The 21,631-nt window shown below is 41.1% G+C and overlaps 1 protein-coding gene across 1 annotated transcript in view; it reads left to right on the forward strand.

The window, feature by feature from the left end:
• The window catches only part of ADAMTSL3 (ADAMTS like 3), a 343,828-nt gene that overhangs the window by 124,428 nt on the left and 197,769 nt on the right, over window positions 1–21,631 (forward strand). Inside the window, exons 4-5 of the mRNA XM_021680458.1 lie at window positions 7,858–7,903; window positions 18,448–18,684. Coding sequence (XP_021536133.1) covers window positions 7,858–7,903; window positions 18,448–18,684 — 283 coding nt within the window. The remainder of the gene's footprint in view (window positions 1–7,857; window positions 7,904–18,447; window positions 18,685–21,631) is intronic.

Genomic DNA, 21,631 nt, shown 5'->3' on the forward strand with positions numbered 1-21,631 from the left:
CCATTTACACTACTAACAAAATATGAGGTACCTTGTAAAATATTCAGTAGCTGTACAAGACCTTTATGAAAGATTTAAAATCTCACCTAAGTAAATGGTGAGATATAATATGAACATAAATAGGAAGTCACAACATCATAAAAATACACTTCCCACCAAATTAATCTTTAAATTAAGTGTAATTCCAGTTCTAAGAATCATATGGAAATGCAAAGGTAATGAAAACAATTTTTCAAACAACAAAATGGGTAACTTGCCCAGACACTGAAATTTAAGAAATTTAACTACCATAGTAGCATGGGGACAAATAAGAGACCAATGTAGCAAAATGGAGATCCAAGAAACAAAAACATGCATATATGAGCATTTGAAATATATTAGACGTGGCACTAAAATTTTTTAGAGAAAGGGTGGATCTTCAGTATGTGGGGCTCAGGTATGATTATTGATATCCAAAGGGAAAATATTAGAAAATGTCAATAGACATAAAGAATACATTCTAGGTGCATTAAAGTCTACTTATGAAAAGCAAAGCTTGAAAACATTTAGAAGAAAATACCAGAGAATGTCTTTATGATCTCTGGGTAGTGAATTATTCCTTAACTAAGATACAAAGAGTTTAAGGAAAATACTGATAAATTCAAGTCCACTACACAATTTTAGAGATACAAGATTTAAAGGAAAATATTGATAAATTCAAGTCCACTACACAAACAATTTTATATCATGAAAATATACTATAAAACAAAAGAAAAGCTTAGAGTGGGAGACTTTTGACAATGAATATAGACAATAAGGGATTAATATCTGAAATATCTAAGTAACTTCTACATACCAGTAAAACAAAAGCAAAAACAACAACAACAAAAAACAAACAAAAAACAAAAACAAACTTGTAGAAAAATGAAGAAGGAATACGGACAGGAAATTCACAGAAGGGAAACCTGCATAATCAAAAACAAATGGCAATATTAACCTCATTCACAAAAAGACATGAAAGAATACAAAGTGAGATATTTTATATTCTTCAGATTGGGAAAAACTTAAAATGTTTTAAAATGCCAAATATTGACCTAGATGTGTGAAAATAAGAACTTTCCTGCACTATGAATGGGGGTGAAAATTGGTACTCTCACTTTAGAGAGCAATTTGTCAATATCTAGTCATAGTGAAGCTGTAAGTGCCCACAGCAGAACAGTCCCTCCCAGGTATATATCCCAGAGAAATGCATGCAGATATGCCTAAGGGGATTGTGTAAGATTGTTTATTGCAGAATCTTCATAAACTTTAGGAAAATTGGCCAATAAAAAAGAAAAAGAATTGGGGCACCTGGGTGGCTCAGTCGTTAAGCATCTGCCGTCGGCTCAGGTCATGATCCTAGGGTCCTGGGATCGAGCCACTCGTGGGGCTCCCTGCTCAATGGGGAGTCTGCTTCTCCCTCTCCCACTCCCCCTGCTTGTGATCCCTCTCTCACTGTCTCTCTCTGCCAAATAAATAAAATCTTAAAAAAAAAGAATTGATAAATACATGGTGGTATATTTATACATTGGGTTCCTATGGAATCATAAAAATGAATTCGAGTTGGGTCTATCAACATGGATGTTCTCAAAAACATAGTGTTGATACAAATTTAAAAAATCAAGCTGTGAAGGTCATGCACCCTATGATACCATTTACTTAGTTGCCTCTGCAGAGGGAGGCAAGGGAATAGGATTGAGGGGGTTTGGCAGGGGACTTGCACCATATTTGTAGTGATACATTTCTTAAAAATAATTCCAAAGAAAACTTTAAGAAACGATGAGGCTTTCTAGTGGGTATATGTAGTTTGTGTCATTCTTTTTTTGTGGACTTAAAACATTTCATAATAAAATACTTGCAAGAACACAAAAACAATTCAGTTATACATATTGCTACTCTATTTCAAGTGTTCATCCCCGAAGTAGTACTTGCTTAATTTTTTTTTTCAGTTTTTTAGGACTTCAGTGTTTTTTTAGTCTATTTATGCACAAATCTTAACCTGTCTTCTAAAATTTGCTCTTAGGCCTGAGAATCTCCAAATTTGTTTACTCCCTGAGCTCATCTAATTTGAACAAATATATCAGGCTAGAAAAGATCCTAATCAAGTATTAAAAAAATTAAATGAGAGAATAGTATGTCTTGTGGTCTTTCTAGTCAGATAAATGTATGGTGATATATGTCCTATCTCTGGTTTGGTTCCTGGCATGGGGCCAGGCCTATGGCACCCCCATCACTCTGTGTCTCTGATGAGAAACAGGGACAGTAACATCATGTCTCTGCATAAAAATTGAATTAGATTAATTCGAAAGAAGGGCAGCAGCTGCATTAATGGTTCAGCTCCTCCCTGCTCCCCACCTTTTGGGCAGCCTCAAACTTTAATCATTCCTGACCCCCTCCCACATTAAGAACTTTACTGTCATTTTGAAAGTACTCTGAGATTCTTAAGAAGGAAACCTACTTCCCTTGGAAAGCTTATCAAGTCTCTTTATCCTAGGAGAGCCTTAGAGACTTGTTAAATCTTCATAAATATGGAGCTCTGTGGTCCATTTTTCTTGGAGAAGGAAGATGGAGGTGGTTACATATAAAATCAAACAAAGCACCATCCCAAAGCTTTTGAAAGCATTTCAGTGCCTTCTCTTTTTATCAAGGTGCTTATTTAAATTAATGATTTAGGGAAGGGGATGAATGCAGCTATTTTGCTCATTTATTTCTTTGCAGATAATGTTATTTCAGGATTTGATTATATTTAAATTCACAGTCAGTGCTTTCGCACTGCAGAGCATAACCCAGCCAGAATGTCTCTCTTGCAGGAATTTGTAACTCGATATACTAGTCAACTGCCAACCATGGGAAACAGGTTTAAGTTAACTACTATTTAAAAAATTAACGTATTTTTATTCTTCAAAACACATGCTTCTCAGTCTTTAAGGCACTAGTATTTGAGTCAATATATCATCAAATGAATGTAATAAATTATACTGCTGTGAACTCCAGGGAAATTTTATTAATGTTTTTAATGTATCCTCATGTGGAATCAACATATGTTTTTTATATATTCATAAATTTATGGCTTCAAAAATCTCCAATTTCAGGGTGTTATGAATGTTGTAATGGATAGAAAATACATAATTGTGAAATGATGTTCTTGAATTTTCATATACTCCTGATAACCATTAGCTCTTGCATATAATAATTAGAATGAAATTAAAAACTTGGAAGTAATATTTCTGCAGCTCAGTTGCTTCGGGCCAAAGGAATTATTTCCAGAATAAGCTGGCAGGTTCCTGCTTGGGGAATTAGGACTCCAGTGTCCTTAACTTTAAAATAACTTGAATTTCATTTTATGCCTGTTTCATAAAGTGGTCATTCATTTTCATACTAAATTGTAACCAAGGCATACCACATCAATAGAGACCAGTCCGTGAGTTTACTGTGTGTTAGGTTGAAGTGAAGTAGAACGTTAAAAATGTTGGCTAGATGGTTGGGTTTAAAAAAAAAAAATCTTACTACTGATTTGTTAGGGGAATTGAGAGATAGTCTCCCCGCATCTTTATATTCACATCCTGGTACTTAGTAGGTTCACCATAAGAAGTTGCTGGAGAAGGAATGAGTCCAGAATGGTACTTTCTATTCTGAGAGTTCATGAAGTAAAATGCTCTCGTTGCCTATCACTTTGCTGCACTTGTAGTGGGATTGGTCGTGGACATATCCTCGTGTCGTAGGTTTAGATTTTCAGGCTCATCAGTTAAGACACAAGCTTGTGCTTCCTGGATGCTAGGCTTGCGATCAGGGCACAGCAGATGGCAGTCAGGTGTAGACTGTGACTCTGTGGTCTATACCAGCAGACCTGAGACACAGCCATAAACTGTTTTCAAGGATACGTTCTTTCCTTTTAGTTTTAAATTTCTTTTTACAGAAGTAGATTTTCTTTTCTTTTCTTTTTTTTAAGATTTTATTTATTTATTTGAGAGAGAGAGACAGATAGTGACAGAGACAGCAAGAGAGAACACAAGCAGGGAGGAGAGGGAGAAGCAGACTCTCCACTGAGCAGGGAGCCCGATGCGGGGCTCGATCCCAGGATCCTGGATCATGACCTGAGCCGAAGGCAGACGCTTAATGACTGAGCCACCCAGGCACCCCACCTTTTTTTTTTTTTTATTTTTATTTATTTGGGGGGGGAGAGAGAGAAGGGCACAAGTGGGGGGGGGGCAGAGGGAAAGGGAGAAGCAGACTCCCTGCTGAGCAGGGAGCCCGATACAGGACTCGATCCTAGGACCCTGGATCATGACCTGAGCTGAAGGCAGACGCTTACCTGACTGAACCACCCAGGTGCCCCTACAAAAGTAGTTTTGCTTTTCATGCAAACAGCTAAAGTTACACAGTTGGTAACAGTGCATCTGAAATAATTTTTTTCTGAAGTTCCAGAACACTTTTAAAGAAAATGTCTTTCTTTGTAGGTTTCTACATTTTGTTAGTTAGTTTGTTTGTTTTGTGTATCAGTATTTCAATTCAAATACTGTCTTAACATGTGTCTTTGCAATTTGCCTGCTCTCTGGACAGTAGAATTAAAAGCCTTTTAGGATTCCAAGTCAGTGTGGTACAAAAGCTTTTGGTTATCACTTCCCTAACCTATTAGCTGCTTTCCTCAGTTGGGGCCTTTCCAAAATAAACAGAGTACTTTAAATTACCCCTTTCACTTTTTCTGTAATTTATTTTCTTCTTCTTTTTTTTCCCCCTCAAATAAAAGCACAATGAAATAAGTTGTGTAAGTACATGACCTTGTCTACTGGCATAACTGTCTCCTAGGAGAACAGCATCACTAACCCTCGACCAAGAGAGAGACTTCTCCATCCTAATACCGTTTGCCCCGCCAGCCTCCCAGTTTGGTGCTTCTTGAATGTTTCAAGTTTGATGTAGCCTCATCAAAAGTTTAATAAATTTCAGGGTCATGTACCTATGACAAGACACAAGAAGAGGAAATAGGCAGTGTTACAAAATGCTAAGACTGGGTCAACCTATTACTACGATAGCATCTGGGAAGATGTTCTAATCCCCAAGTCATGACAATTGTATTAAACAGGGGCCACTGATTGGATACCTTGTCTGCCTTTAAGTTCAGAAATTTAACTATCATTTAGATGATGCTTTCCAAGCATTATCTGTAATGCGTTTTTTTTTTTTTTTTCACTCCCAAAGTTCTTCCTCCCATATGCCTGTCTCCTTAATCCCATTAGGGGTATATGCTACAACTGGAACAGACAGGAAGGTATGGTATGAGATGAAAGTGGAGAAGTCTGAGTTTGAGAACGACTGCAAAGAAAGAAAAAGCGGAAAGCAGGATCAAAAAGTGTCAGACATGATAAAATACAAAATAATCACTCCGTTAAAAGAAAATTAGTCGTGTGGAGGATGGGTCTGTCAAAACTCATAAAATTGTACACCCCCAAGAGAGTGAATTTTACTGTATGTAAATTTAAAAAGCATGGGGAAAAAGGCAGCATAAATAACCATAAAATGTCATGTTTGTACAGCAGTGTGGATATACTTAATTCTGGATTGTGTATCTAAAAATGGTTAAGATGGTGAATTTATGTTATGTGTATTTTACCACAATTAAAATTTAAATTCAGACCTACAAAAAATGTAATGTCTGTATAATGGACTATTATATAGTTATTAAAACAATTTCTCCAAAGAATTAGTAATAAAATGAGGGGACTCCTTGTTATATTAGATTAAAACTAGTACGAAGTTGAATTAGTAGTATGCTTTCACATCTGTAAGTCATGCAGAAATGCTGGATCATTAAATGCCAAAATATTGAGAGCGAAGGTCTTGGTGATGGGATTTTGAAAGATTGATTAGTCTCCTTGGCATATTATTAGTCTTCACTTACTCTTTTTGTAATCAGTAAAAATGGAATCATCAGCGAATACGTGCAATGAATTGCATATTACTGAAATAGATTATCAATTATTTCATAGAGGCTCCTATTTAAACCATACCAGCCAAAAATCAGATCCACTCAGATTCACTTTTCTTTTTTTAGAGAGGGAGGAGGGAGGGGCAGAGGGAGAGTAAAAGAGAAAATCTCAAGCAGACTCCCGGCTGAGCAGTGAGCCCAGCACAGGGCTCCATCTCAGGACCCTGCGATCATGACCTGAGCCAAAATCAAGAGTCGGATGCTTAACTGACTGAGCCACCCAGGTGCCCTCACTCAGATTCACTTCTTAAAAATTTCTTTTCTTGCAGTGCCTGGGTGGCTCAGTCGGTTAAGTGTCTGCCTTCGGCTCAGGTCATGATCCCAGGTCCTGGGATCAAGGTCCACATCAGGCTCCCTGCTCAGCGGGGAGCCTGCATCCCCTTCTTCCTCTGCCCCTTACCCCCTGCTTGTGATCTCTCTCTCTCTCAAATAAATAAAATCTTTAAAAAATTTTTTTAAAAATTAAATTTCTAGGGCGCCTGGGTGGCTCAGTTGGTTAAGCGACTGCCTTCGGCTCAGGTCATGATCCTGGAGTCCCTGGATCGAGTCCCACATCGGGCTCTCTGCTCGGCAGGGAGCCTGCTTCTCCCTCTGACCCTCCCCCCTTTCATGTGCTCTCTCTCTCATTCTGTCTCAAATAAATAAATAAAATCTTTAAAAAAAATTAAATTTCTATTCTTCTAGGACTAAATATTTTAAAACATTGAAATAGTATCAACTGACTTTCAATGCAAGATGTTGAGTTAAGCCTGTGTTTAGCTTTCTTTGCTGCAAATCTGCCATTGAGCTGACCAGGAAAACCAAAGGTAAGAATGTGTGATTGAAAAGTTGGGAAAGGTACCGTGAGCAGACCAGCTAACTTTAAGGAGTTAATATAATATAAACTATGAAGCAGCAAGCACTGATTGAGGAAAGTACCTGGCAGATGGAATCTCAAGCATCCAAAGGAAGAATCTGCCTAGAGAATGAGTGGCAGGATTCTAGACCCAGTGGCTGGAGGGGAGGATAGTGTTCGTTGGCAGTCATTCCTGGAGGATTCTCAAGCCTATAGATGACTTCAGACCCTATAGCACCAGCCTCCCAAGAAGGTCACCTGGACACTATTTTGTAGCTTCCGTTCAATAAGGCCAATAGCTGGAATAAATTGTAGAATGTTGCCTCAAGTAAATGTCTAACAGAGACCATCGTATCGATTACAGAAGGAGGTCATGGAGAGCCCAGCCAACTTAGGTTCCTTCAGTGAGTGAGGGACATGGTGCATGAATGCGTCTACCCGTAGTTTCCTATTCTTTTTCACAGAAAAAACCCACAAGTATGCACACACGTTATACATTAATTTCAGTGGTTATATGGCTCCCAGGGTAAAAACTGCACGTAAGTAATGTCATTACATTAATTCAACTAAAGAATTCACTCTCTATTTAAAGTGACACTTTCATGAGATTTTTGCCCTCCTGATTTTTGAATGTTATTTCTTAGAATTTAAGCTTTGAATCTCTGAGGTAACATGGACTAATAAAAGTTTTATCAGTATCACCTTGTATTGACCTGCCTCTCTTCCTCCCTGCCTCTCTCCCTCCCTTCCTTCCTTCCTTCCTTCCTTCTCTCTCTCTCTCCTCCCTCCCTCATTTCCCCTTCCTTCCTTCCTTCTCTCTCTCTCTCTCCTCCCTCCCTCATTTCCTTTCTTTCTTTCTTTGTTCCTTCTTCCTTCCTTCCTCCTTTCCTCCCTTCCTCCCTTCCTTCCTCTCTCTCTTCCTCTCTCCCTCCTTCCCTCCCTCCTTCCTTCCTTTCTTCTTTCCTTTGTGCTGCTTGTCAGTTCTATGAAATCATTTCTTTTTCCCTCTTTTTTCCTCTAGGAATTGTGAAGGGCAGAATATTCGATACAAGACATGCAGCAATCATGTAAGTTTTGTAATAAAAATCTATAATCCAATAATGTTCATGTGTTAAGTTGGAAGACTGTGTGTACTGTAAAGCTGATGGCCCCTTGGTACCCTTTGGGGAAAATTTAACCATTTTTTTAATTGACAACAGATTTTGTGTATCTCATACCTTCCTTGTGTACTACCTTTTTAGGCCATTTCACATTTATAAACTGATTTGGTAAATAATAATTTCTGAATTCATAGAAACAATACCTGATACCTGTAAGTGCCTTCAAAGTTCAAAGAGCTTTATGCACAGTATGTCACCGGAACCCCACCCTGTCTCTGAGATATAGGCAGACGAGGTGTGGTTATTTCTCTTTTGCAAATGAGGGGCCCTGGGGTAAAATTAGTTTCCTCCGGTCACAAAGGAAGAGCACAGACTTGAACTGGTCTACTGCTGTTTTTCCTGCCCCAAACCGCCTGTCCTGCCCACTGCAAGATGTGTTTAAGAGTGCTCTGTTGGTGATTCAAGGAAATCGTACGTAGGGACAGGTTTATAAACCTCTCTCTTGTTCTACAACAATGAGCACTAAAAAAATTCAAACCTTTTGCTTTACAGATCTGAAAATGCAAAATAAATATCAGAAGGAATCCGTCCTATTTTCCACTTAAAACATGTCCCTTGTTCGTGATACAGACCCAAATCAAAATGACGCGAATAAAAAGGAAATTATTAGAATCTGGACATCAAAGTGAGATTTAGATTTTTTTTAATCCATTTCTTCTCCCTTGGTTGTAATTAATTTATTTCAAAAGTTTCACTCACTTGGGCTCTGTCCCTCTTGTTCTGGGCCAGTATAAGACAGAAGTCCTGTCTGAGGGTCTTTATTCTGCAGACCCAGACTCGTCCTGGGAGGGCAGCCCTGCCAAGCCTGGGCAACAGTGAGTGGGTAGTGTGAGCCAGACCTTCTGACCACAGGGCTCAGCCGTGTTTTCAGTCTGTTTTTATCAGTGATGGAGCAGCAGTGTTTGTCTTTCTATCTCAACTGGTTTCAAACTCAAGTGGGAAAGGTGGGTACCTATTTGTTGGGCATTCAAACTCCAATATCACTCAGCCCTGGGGCAGACAGATTGGTGTCCACCATGTCCTTGGAGGAATTTGGGGCCACAAAGCAAATAGATTTCACATGTTCTCTGACTGGCTGGAGGGCCGAGGACTTGGGGGACACGTGTGCATGATGCTTAATTAAATGAGCTGAGGTCTGGGTCGGGGCGCAGGAGGCAGAGAGATTGATTTGAGCACAGATCAGACATTTAGTTACAAACACAGTCTGGCTTTGTTTTCCCATGCAAGCACGTGAATGCATTAGTAACCTGAGGGTTTTATCTAGGAGACATTTTAATCTACTACATTTTGCCTGGGTACATATTTTTGTTTTGTTGTTGTTGTTTGTTTTTAGGTTTTTTTTTTTTCCTTTTTATAAAGTGCTGCTTTAACAAATTACCACAAATTACTTGCAGCCATTCAACAATAAATTCCACAACAGTATCTTAGCCAGCAGTACTCTGAGACTATCTAGGGGAATTCTTTTAAATTTTAAATGCCCAGATCAAGGTGTTGCCATTTGAGATTTCATTCTTGGGTTTCTGTGTGTGTGTGTGTGTGTGTGTGTGTGTGTGTGTGTGAGAGAGAGAGAGAGAGAGAGGGAGATTCTGCTCTTGCTAATTCCAAAAAGGTATCTTATTTATTTATTTATTTATTTAATTCTTATGTTAATCCCCATACATTACATCATTAGTTTTAGATGAAGTGTTCCATGATTCATTGTTTGTGCATAACACCCAGTGCTCCATGCAGAATGTGCCCTCCTCAATACCCACCACCAGGCTAACCCATTCTCCCACCCCCCTCCCCTCTAGAACCCTCAGTTTGTTTTTCAGAGTCCATCGTCTCTCATGGTTCGTCTACCCCTCCGATTTCCCCCGCTTCATTCTTCCCCTCCTGCTACTTTCTTCTTCTTCTTTTTTTTTCCTTAACATATATTGCATTATTTGTTTCAGAGGTACAGATCTGAGATTCAACAGTCTTGCACAATTCACAGCGCTTACCAGAGCACATACCCTCCCCAGTGTCTATCACCCAGTCACCCCATCCCTCCCACCCCAACCCCCACTCCAGCAACCCTCAGTTTGTTTCCTGCGATTAAAAATTCCTCAGATCAGTGAGATCATATGATACATGTCTTTCTCTGTTTGACTCATTTCACTCAACATAATACCCTCCAGTTCCATCCACGTCATTGCAAATGGCAAGATCTCATTCCCAAAAAGGTACCTTTCTTCAACACAAGTATTAAGAGGGTCTAGGAGTGTTGGGTCAGACAGTGTAGACATACAATGTAATCTACTAAAATCAGTGCATACTAGGTGTAATGGTTAGGACTTGGGTGCGCTTGAGTGAAGATCCCAGGCCCCTGAGGCTCCGTGGGTCTTGGGAAGACCTGTTGTCTCTATGTGAAGGCCCCTCTGTGAGGATCCTGCAGAAACCTTTACCACCTCTAGGCTGGTGAGGAATAGAGGTTTAGAAGGTGGTGACCAGTGGGGAGGACCACAAAGTGAAAGTTGCCCTTTCTCGTTCTCAGAGTTGGGGTCCTTAGAGAGATTTCATAAGAATACGGCATTAATCGCTATGCTCGCCATTGCAAACTCAGAGTTTTAAACAAAATTTCTTTCAGGGAAATAAGGGGGGTCGTGGCAAGTCTTTCCGAGCTGTAGCACTCAGGAAACCCCTCCACCTCCGTGTGCCAGGCCCTGCTGCTGTGCATCCTCAAGCCCTCCCGCAGATCGGAGTGGATCTGTGCAGCAGGGCTGGTGGTCTTCCCAGGAGAGATGACACAGTGTGTTCCTGGGAATATACCATAGAAACACACCCAGGATGTCAGGCATCCTGAGTGGATGTAACCACATGAACTTAGGGTACAAAGATAGTCACGTCTTTTCTTGAGTTGCTTCCTGCTTTATTAATTGGGGTTTAGAATCACCCTTTTGAGATCTCCCCCTCCCTGCTACCCAGGGTGGTGCAGAGGGCAGGAGGGGGGGACCAGTCTGCAACCTACCTCCACTGGGGAGAGACGTGAGGTCCCATCAGTGCATCCCTGCTGTTGCTTCTCAGGGCCATTCAGTGTCCCTGTGGGAGACAGGCCATGCCCCCTGAACAGTCAGCGGTTTCCCTTTTCTCTGGAAATGGGGCCCATCACCCACTCTTCTGAAGGAAGCTGCCTTTGGTGATTCCATGATGCGGCACTCTTATGAGGGAGATTTACCTTGTGATTCAGAGATGCCTACACCTATATTTCTGGGGGCACGGGAGCCCATCCGACGGGGCCGCAAGATCCCCTGTTTCCCCCCTGAGGGACCTCACCGTCTCGGTGACCAGGGAAGTCTGCTCCGTGGAGGAACGGAGGTCACTGCTGCGGGACCCCAGAGACCTACCGTTTCCTCCCATTCCAGAGATCACTCCTACTTCTTTCTGTTCCTCCACGTGATTATCTGAAGGCTCAGGCTCTCGGCCTCAAAACCACAGAGCTTGTCATCTGTATGTGCCAGCTTTTGAATTCTTAACCAAACTTATAATAATAATAATAATAGTAATAATAATAACAACAGCAACAGATCACACGTATCCACTACTTCCTGAATGCTAAACATTGTTCCAAGTGCCTATCCATGAATAAACTGATTTAATCCTCATAATATCTCTACAAAGTAGATACTATTTTTATTTCCACTTTTTAAAAAACATTTATTTATTTGAAAGAGAGAGCAGGGGAGGGGCAGAGGAAGAGAGAGAGAGAGAATCTCAAACAGACTCTGTGCTGAGCACAGAGCCCAACACGGGGCTCGATCCCGCAACCCTGAGATCATCACTTGAGCCAAAAATCAAGAGTCAGACGCTCAACTGACTGAGCCACCCAGACGCCCCTTATTTCCACTCTTACACAGGAGGAAATGTAGGAAATGCGCCCAAGGGCACAAAGCTGAACTAGACCCCAGGCAGTGGGGCTCCAGGCTCTGGAGTGCAGGCTTCTACCCACTCTGCTACACCAGACTGCTTCTTGGAAAGGAGCCTGAAAGGTCTGGAGCTTTGTTAGATGATTGATTATGGTACACATAGTAGTCTCAAACGTGGCTGCTCCCCCAACCCACGAGCACGTGACTCACGGGGGCAATTGCAGGGACATCCCCCTTTCAGATACCGTTACAGAATCGCCAACCCCAGGAGCTGTAGAACAGACCTTCTGAATATTCACAGTTGGCAAGGGACAGAAGTCAGGGAGAGGAGAGGCAACGGAGGGGAAGTCACGGAAATGAAGTCCTCCATGGCCGTGGGCCTTCCACGCCAGTGGCCCGAGGTGGGGGGAGAGGGTCCCAGAAACAGGGGAGGGTCGGGCTTTACGCGGACAGACCTTGACCGCCCCATTTCTATTTATTTATTTATTTATTTATTTTTTTATTCTTATGTTAATCCCCATACATTACATCATTAGTTTTAGATGAAGTGTTCCATGATTCATTGTTTGTGCATAACACCCAGTGCTCCATGCAGAACGTGCCCTCCTCAATACCCACCACCAGGCTAACCCGTCCCCCCACCCCCCTCCCCTCTAGAACCCTCAGTTTGTTTTTCAGAGTCCATCGTCTCTCATGGTTCGTCTACCCCTCCGATTTCCCCCGCTTCATTCTTCCCCTTCTGCTATCTTCTTTTTTTTCTTAACATATATTGCATTATTTGTTTCAGAGGTACAGATCTGAGATTCAACAGTCTTGCACAATTCACAGCGCTTACCAGAGCACATACCCTCCCCAGTGTCTATCACCCAGTCAGCCCATCCCTCCCACCCCACCCCCCACTCCAGCAACCCTCAGTTTGTTTCCTGCGATTAAGAATTCCTCATATCAGTGAGGTCATATGATACATGTCTTTCTCTGTTTGACTTATTTCACTCAACTCCAGTTCCATCCACTTGACCGCCCCATTTCTGATCTCTGCCCCCCTCAGCAGAAGATACCTGAGAAAAGTAGGCTCCAGGCACTCAAGGAAGGATCGAATGTCCTTTTGTTAGGAAGTGTGGGTGTGACGGGGATACACATTCAGAGGGCAGAGAGGAAGAAATCCCACTCCTGGTGTGCAGGAATGGAAGGCGCGGCCAGGCAATGAGGACCACACTGCCCTCCCTGCGAAATCAGGCTTTGCTTCTGCAGCTCTCCCTGGGGTCATTCTGTTGGGGAAAATGGGGCTTTGGGCTGGAGCAGCCCCTAATCCCTGGTACCTGCCATCTTCAGAGATAACCCTCCAGTCAGCGCTCAGCAAAGACCCTGACGGTCAGGGTGGGGCCCCTGAGGCCTCAGTGAAGAATTTTCCTTATCAGGCATCTCCCAGAGCAATTGGAGACTTTCCAAGGGAAACCATGCATGTCAGCAAGGAGTTCTACTACTTGAATTCACTGACTACTCATTTTTTAATACCAGGGTTTATGGGATCAAAGGAAGTGCTGGAAGAGAGCAGAGGGAAAATACCTTTAAAAACAAGTATATCATGATTTGGTCAGAGTGTTTTTGCAGCATGAACACATTTTTATGTGAGCACAGAGGGAGCAGTGGTTAATTCTGCACAGTGGGGTCCCTGATGGCTTTCCAGAAGAGACAACATTTGATGTGACCCTTGAAAGACTCTTCATGCCACGTGTCCTATGGATGGCTAGTTTCTGGCAGTTTCCTCTTAGAGGTGTTCTTTACTTTCCACTGTCACTGCTCCTACCCCAATCCATGCTGCCGTCACAGAGGTCCTCCTAAAGTGCCACGCTTTCAGTCCCCTTTGTGGATCCTCATTGCTTTTAATTCCCCTGACTTGCATCAACTCACAAACTTTCACCTTTGCTGGCCATGCCTGGTCCCGGTCCCTCATTGCTACTGACTTCATTTCTGCTGTGTCCCTGTTGTTTGTGTTCTTTCCTACAGTTGTCCTAAACACAGCAGGCCATCCCTTAAATCTCATCTGAAACGTCACTTTTCCATGATGCACCATTTGCTAACTGCCTTCTTATAATGGCCACTCACAGTAACTTGTTTTCATGCTAGAAATTTTTGCATTGGTTATATTAGAGGATCCCAAAATTTAACGCATAGTACAACTTGGATATGAAGATAAAATAAAAATTTTAAATTTGCTTACAGTATAAATCACATTTCTCCTAAGTCTCTACTCACTGGTTATCTGGGAAAAATGACCTAAATATATAACCCATGTAAAAACTTGGTTCAATCCTATTATATAAATCATCCCTTAGCTAATGGTCTCTCTTATGCACAAAAATGCTCTGTTTTTTAGGTGATCTCCCTGTCTGGGCATTTCTCCCTAAGTTGTCCATGAGAATGGTTTGTATATCCTCATGGCTTGAGGAAGGAAACGAGATCTCTGTCTTTGGCATGGTCCTTGAATGGGTACTAGTTGTATCCTCCTTCCCCTCCTTCTCCCTCTTCTCCTAATCTCTGTCCTCCTCCTCCTCCTTTCCTATGCTTTCCAGACTGGCTACCCCCTCCTAAGTCCAGTCTTCCTGATCTAGGATCTATTCTTTCCATATTAACTCCACTTAATTTTTTTTTTTTAGATTTTTATTTATTTACTTTAGAGACAGAGAGAATGCAGGAGGGGGAGGTACCGAGAGAGTGAGAGAGAATTCTAAGCAGACTCCCCGCTGAGCATGGAGCCCGATGCTGGGCTCGATCCCAGGACCCTGAGCTCATGACCTGAGCTTAAATCAAGAGTCAGATGCTTAACTGACTGAGCCACCCAGGCACCTGCCACTTAATCAATTTTTAATTTAACACTTGGACAACAATTTTATTTCCTTCATCCAAAGCCTTACTTGTGAATCTATAAATACAAACAGTAACCCACTGTGTCAGTGTATTTCATGCAGTAGGTGCTGCATCTCCAATAAGATAGCAGGCTCTCGACATGAAAGCGGTGGATTATATTCTTCTTTTATGTTCTCCGCAGCAGGTAACCTAGGCGAAGCCCATAAAGTGTATTTAACTAATGTGTTGTCTTAACTGATATGAAGAAATGCTTCTCAGGGAAAGGGAAGCAGAAAAATGTTTGGTATTCAAGCTTCCTAAATGTCAACTAAACTATTTAAGACACAAGAATCCCTAGATTGTCTTGAGCCAGTGCAGGGGACCCAGCAGAAGCCGACTAGACAGGCTTAGTGTTGACACTGGAAGGATGCCAAGTAAATGAAAGTGCTTAATGTAAGCCCTCCATGTCTTGCAAGATTACTAGAAAGCGGTATCATATAATGGAACACTTGTTACTTTGGGAATCAGTCTTGGCTCTGTCATAGTCTAGCTGGGTGTCTTTGGGCTAGTGACTGAAGACTTTGAGGATCACAGTTTCCTCTGTTTGTAAAATGAGGGTAATGATAGTTCTGACCCACCTACCTCCAAAGGGAATGTCTGTATGATCCCTTATAAACAGGAAAGCATTGTCCAGATACAAGGGTGTCTTCATTGGGATCATCATTTCCCAGGAACAGAAGCCCACTCAAAATAGCTCAAGAAAAATGGGATTCACTGGATGGATGTGTGGATATTTAATGGAATTTGGGCATCAGCACACCTTAAGGGCCTGGACCCAGGAATCAGAAAGTGAGAAGCCCAAGTTATGTAATCTTATTGAAATACATGGTTTGTCATTGTTCCTTCTTTCGTGTCTAATTCATTCTTCTTTGTTGTGAGAACTGGCTTGCTTTGCTTCAACAGACATCTCATGAAAGAGATGGTTAGCTCAGTCTCAGACTGATGAGAGTCCTCAGCTCTTCTATTGCAATTCTAAATTCCTGGGAAAAACTGTCCTGGTGTGGACCAGGCGTGTGCTTCTGACCAAGGAGGCCGGGTCCTGTGTCCAAACCTGGCCACCTTTTCAGCAAGGACTCAGTGTAGGCTGGCATCCTCGGCTGTCTGTTAATTAAACCTTGTTAATTTTGTGAAACTTCTTTGGTTTCTGGAGTTTAAGGCAGTCAGTGGTCAGACAACAAGAAATTTCAGTCCCTAGAGCATGCTGGCTACATCAGTGAGCCTAATGTCAGGGAAGTTGTTTTCACTCTGCTCTCTTACACCCTTGGCTTGGGGTTCAAAGAGTCAGATACAGAGAAAACTAGCCGTGGTTAAGGGAAGAAGGCGCCATACAATTTTATCAACTGATGATCTTCCCTGGGGCTGGACGGAAAACAGTCCTCATTTCAATAGAGAAAGGTCAACCAGTTTCAGTCTTTAGTTCAACTCTCTTCCATAGGTGTGACCTGGATTAAGGTTTGATCTTTCTGAAACAAGAAAAATGTGGATGCAGTTAAAGATTTTGGAAGAATTCACCACAAACTAATACAACTAATCCCAGGGGAATGTTTATTTCTTATATTTTATGTCTTCCCTACCTACTTCCAAAAAGGATTTGAGGCAGATTATAAAGGCCAGAAGCATAAACACAGCAAGATACAAAAGTTAAGTAGTAAAAAGGGGAGAAATGAAAGAAATTATATTTTAAGATTCTGGCTGATAATTTATTAATAATTATTTGTAGAAAAAATAATGTTAGGTTTTTTTTTTTTTTTTTAAAGATTTTATTTATTTATTTGAGAGAGAGACAATGAGAGACAGAGAGCACGAGAGGGAAGAGGGTCAGAGGGAGAAGCAGACTCCCTGCCAAGCAGGGAGCCCGATGTGGGACTCGATCCCGGGACTCCAGGATCATGACCTGAGCCGAAGGCAGTCGCTTGACCAACTGAGCCACCCAGGCGCCCTAATGTTAGGTTTTTACCTTGCACCACACATCAAAATAAATTCCCGATGTAACGAAGTGTTAAATAGGGGCGCCTGGGTGGCTCAGTCGTTGGGCGTCTGCCTTCAGCTCGGGTCATGATCCCGGGGTCCTGGGATCAAGCCCTGCATCCGGCTCCTGCTTGTCGGGAGGCCTGCTTCTCTCTCTCCCACTCCCCCTGCTTGTGTTCCCTCTCTTGCTGTGTCTCTCTCTGTCAAATAAATAAATAAAAATCTTTAAAAAAACAACAACAAAGTGTTAAATATAATTGCTAAACTATAAAGGAGATAGAAAAATACATTTCAGTATTTATCTGTTCTTAGGCAGGGTAGAAAAAGCATTTCTAAACTTATTAATAAGGGAAGAAGCCTTAAAAGGAAATATTAATAGAGCTGATTACCTGGAAATATAAATCTTCTTGACTTTGCAAAGCAACCAAACCAAAATCAAATGGGGAAAATATTTCCAGTGCAGATGGCAAAGAGTTGATAACTTCATTAGGAAGGCTGATAGTCTTACCTGTTAAAAAATAGTAAAAAGGCAAACATTCCAATAGATAAATGAAGGACAGAAAACAAGAAATTTTTGGAGTTAATACAAAAAGCAAATATATGTGAGAGGGATCAAACCTATGAAAGGAAATGTAAATTAAAATAATGAAATTCTATTTAACATGATAGAAAAATGTTAAGCTGAGAAGAGAGATTGAGAAAAAGGGAACTTAGGGAGCCTGGTGATAATAAGGAGGGAAATTCCTGGAGGGCAATTTGGCAATATTTTGAAAAGCTCATGAAACACACCCTTTTTCTCAGAAAGTTTATTGCCAGAAATTCGTTTTTGGGAAATCATCAAGGATTTGTGTAAAGATTTAGGTATAAGAATCTTTGTCTTTTATTCTTTTTTTTTTAAATAGAAACTATTTCCCAAAGGTTTTATAAGGACCATTGATTACTTTTGTAATAAGAAAAAAATACAAAATAATTTATTGCCTTTCTGTATCTGTTTTCTTTCATTGGGAAGTTTGTATAGAATTAATTAATTCCCATCAATTAGGAAGTTTTTACCCAACTCTGAAGAATAAAGTAACCTTTTGTCAGCCAGCATCTGGCTTTGGAAATATCAGATGGGAGGGATTAGTAATTAAGTAAAAAGATTTCTGAGTCATCAACACTTGCACACTTTTTACTATTATTATGAGAACTCCCTAGAGCATTTACTTAGAATTTCCTTGCTGTTGTTGTAGACGGAATTTGAAAGAGCTCCATTTTGTCCTTCCACATCCTCCAGTGGGTTGAAGGCAGGCACTTGGTTCCAGGAAAAAGCAGTGGCTGGGGGCCCAAACCAGGGAGGGAGGGCACATGAATTAACAATCACAAAAACAGAAACAAAGAAACAAACACAGGTTCTCACAAAGCATGGCAAATTTGGGGCGAAAGTGGGGGCAAGTAATCCTTCCCATTGAAATGGTTCTTGAAGGCATGGATGACAATTAATATCCCCTATAAAGAGCTGGAGTCCCCTGGAAGAATTAAAAGCAAGATGGTTAAAAGAGAGCATTTAAATAGAGTGGAGAAATGAGGTGACTCCAAGGTGAGAGGCCGGTGGTGGGGTCTGGTCTCGTGAGACTCTTGTAAACTTGTTCAGCCTTTGGGTGGCTGATCTCCCTGAGTGATGTGCGTGTGGCCCTTCTCCTCTGCTCGCAGGACTGCCCTCCGGACGCGGAGGACTTCAGAGCCCAGCAGTGCTCTGCCTACAATGACGTCCAGTATCAGGGGCGTTATTATGAATGGCTTCCCCGGTATAATGATCCTGCGGCCCCCTGTGCGCTCAAGTGTCATGCACGGGGACAGAACCTGGTAGTGGAGTTGGCACCCAAGGTCCTGGATGGAACTCGCTGCAGCACAGATTCCCTGGACATGTGCATCAGTGGAATTTGTCAGGTAAGCCACACCTGCTTCCCATACCCCCGGGTCCAGCACGTGCCACGCCCACCCTCCATACTGAGACTCTCTTCTTTATGCAGATGAAATAGTGCCTTTGATACTTGTCATGTAAAAAAATATGGTAGAGAGTATCACTCACCTTCAAATTATGTTTTACTTATTTAAAATAGTGTAAACTTTGTCCAGGTAGACTCAAAAGATTACAGTAGAGGACATCTTATTCCTCTAGGTCAGTGGTGCTCCAACTTGAAAGGGCATCAGATTCACCTGAAGGACTTGTTAAAACACAGGGGGCTGGGCCCCCACCCCCACAGTTTCTGATCCAGTAGATCTGGGCTGGAGCCTGATAACTTACATTTCTAACAAGTTCATGGGAGATGCTGATGCTGCTGGTCCAGGGCCCCATTTAGAGAACCACAACTTTGGAAGGGTAACGTCAATAGGTTCTTTGAGCCTTTTAACAACTAACTGTTTTATTAAAATTTATTGTTTTGGGTCTTTGGGAGCAGTGACTTACTTACTAAAAAATTAGCATGAGTGCGTTCCAGCAGATTTTTCAGAGTGGAGTTTGCAAAGCTGTGATGCATGGAACTGAGACATAGAGCCCCACGCCCTCCCCCAGCTTGCAGTGGGTATGAGGATTCAGGGCACTGGGACAGGTGGCTGAGATAGTATGGGGATGGCAGGGAAATGATGAGATTCCACCCCCATTCCCTTAATCTCTAGAAAAATATTTTAAAAGAATTATGTCTAGTATTCCGTACCTTATTATGCTCTTATAACAAAAACAGTATGAATAAGAGCAACACCCCAACCACCTACCAAGTGTCGGGCATTACCAGCCATCTCAGATGTCACACGGTCCAAGACGAACCATGATCTTGCTCTTCAAAGTAGCTTCTCCTTCCTGCATCTGCTTATCTAGAAAATGGTCTCCGGTTGCTCACTGCAAAATTCTGGGGTCCTTCTTGATTCTCCTCTTTCAACACACACATCTAATCCATTGTCATTCTGTATTCAGAAGTCTTTTTTTTTTTTTTTAATCAACCATTCTTTTCTGTCTGCATGACTTCTTTTTTGGTCTAAGCCTTCATCAACTCTGACCTAAACTGCATGGCTAGCCTCCTCTCCTGATCTCTCAGCTTCCACCATTGTTCCCCTCAGGTCCATTTTCCACACAGCAACTGAAGCGATTGCTTTAAAACCTAATCCCTCGATGACTTATCATTGCATTGATGGTGAAATCCACCATCCTTTTTTGCCTTTCCAGGCTCTTCCTGGACCCCCACCCTTTTAAAAAATAGACTTAATTTTCTAGATTCATGGCAAAATTGAGTAGAAGGTACAGAGAATTCCAATCTATCCACTTCCCCTTCATATGTGTAAACTTGTCCACTATTAAAATCCTGCACCAGAGTGGTGCATTTGTTTTGATCAATGAACCTACATTGACACATCATTATCACCCAAAGTCTGTGTTTACTCTTGGTGATACACATCAAACATTTTGACAAATGTTTGTTGGCTGTTTCTACCAGTAGATATCTTACAAAGTAGTTTCACTGCCATGAAAGTCCTCTCTGTTCTGCCTATTCGTCGTCGCCTCCCCTGCTAAGCCCTGGCAAGCACCGATCTTTTTATTGTCTCCATAGTTTTACCTTTTTCAAGATGTCATATAGTTGAAATCATAGAGTATGTATGATTTTCAGATTGACTTCTTTCACCTACTAGTATGCATTTAAGTATCCTCCATGTCTTTTCAGAACCTGGTAGCTCATTTCTTTTTATTACTAATATTCCATTGTCTGGATGTACCACATTTTACTTATCCTTTAAAAAGGGGATTCTTGTAGACAATGGATAATTGGATTTTGTTTTTTGATCCACTCTGACAATCTTTGTCTTTTAATTGGTACATTTAGGTCAGTGATGTTTAAAGTGATTATTTACCATATTTGTTACTGTTTTCTATTTGTTACCCTTGTTCTATATTCCTATTTTTTGTTCACTGTTTTGGTTTTTGCAGTTTTGACCAACGAGCATTTTATATGATTGCATTTTCTTTCCTTATTTAATACATCAGTTATACTTTTTGTTTTGCCCTTTTTAGTAGTTGCCCTACAGATTGCAGTATACATTTATAACTAGTCCAAATTTACCTTCAAATAACACTAAACTGCTTCATGGGTATAGTGAATATACAAGCAGCAAAGTAATAGTAACACCAAAATCCTGATTTCTCCCTATAACCCTTGTCATTGCTATCATCCATTTCACTTATGCATAAGCGTATGTAAGCATATATCTACACAAATATACATATATAAGCATACACAATCGAATACATTGTTGCTACTATCATTTTGATAAACTATAATCCTTTAGATCTATTAAGAATAAGAAAAATTAATGTTTTTATTTTATTTTCCTTTATTCATTTTCCAGTGCACTTCCTTTCTTTATATAGATCGACATTTTTGACCCATGTCATTTTCCTACTCTGAAAAACTAGGTCCACTAGCAAAACACTTCCCTCAATTTTAGTTTGCCTGAGGAAGTCTTGATTTCTCTTTCACTTTTGAAGGATAATTTCATAGGGTACAGAATTCTGGGCTGGTGCTTTTTTTTCTCTCAGCACTTTAAATATTTTACTCCACTGTCTTCTTGCTTGCATGTTTCCTAAGGAGAAGTCAGATGTAATTCTTGTCTTTGCTCCTCTGTAGGTAAGGTGTTTTATTCCTCTGGCTTCTTTCCAGATTTTTTTTATCTTTGATTTTTTGCAGTTTGAATATGATATGCCTACATGTAGTCTTTTTGGCATTTACCTTTCTTGGTGTTCTTTGAGCCTCCTGGCCCTATGGACTTGTGTCTGATATTAATTGGGGGGAAATTCTCAGTCATTATTGCTTGAAATACTTCTCTTCCTTTCTCTCTTTCTTCTTCT

Source organism: Neomonachus schauinslandi, chromosome 9 (genome assembly GCF_002201575.2).
Source record: "Neomonachus schauinslandi chromosome 9, ASM220157v2, whole genome shotgun sequence".
NCBI lineage: Eukaryota > Metazoa > Chordata > Mammalia > Carnivora > Phocidae > Neomonachus > Neomonachus schauinslandi.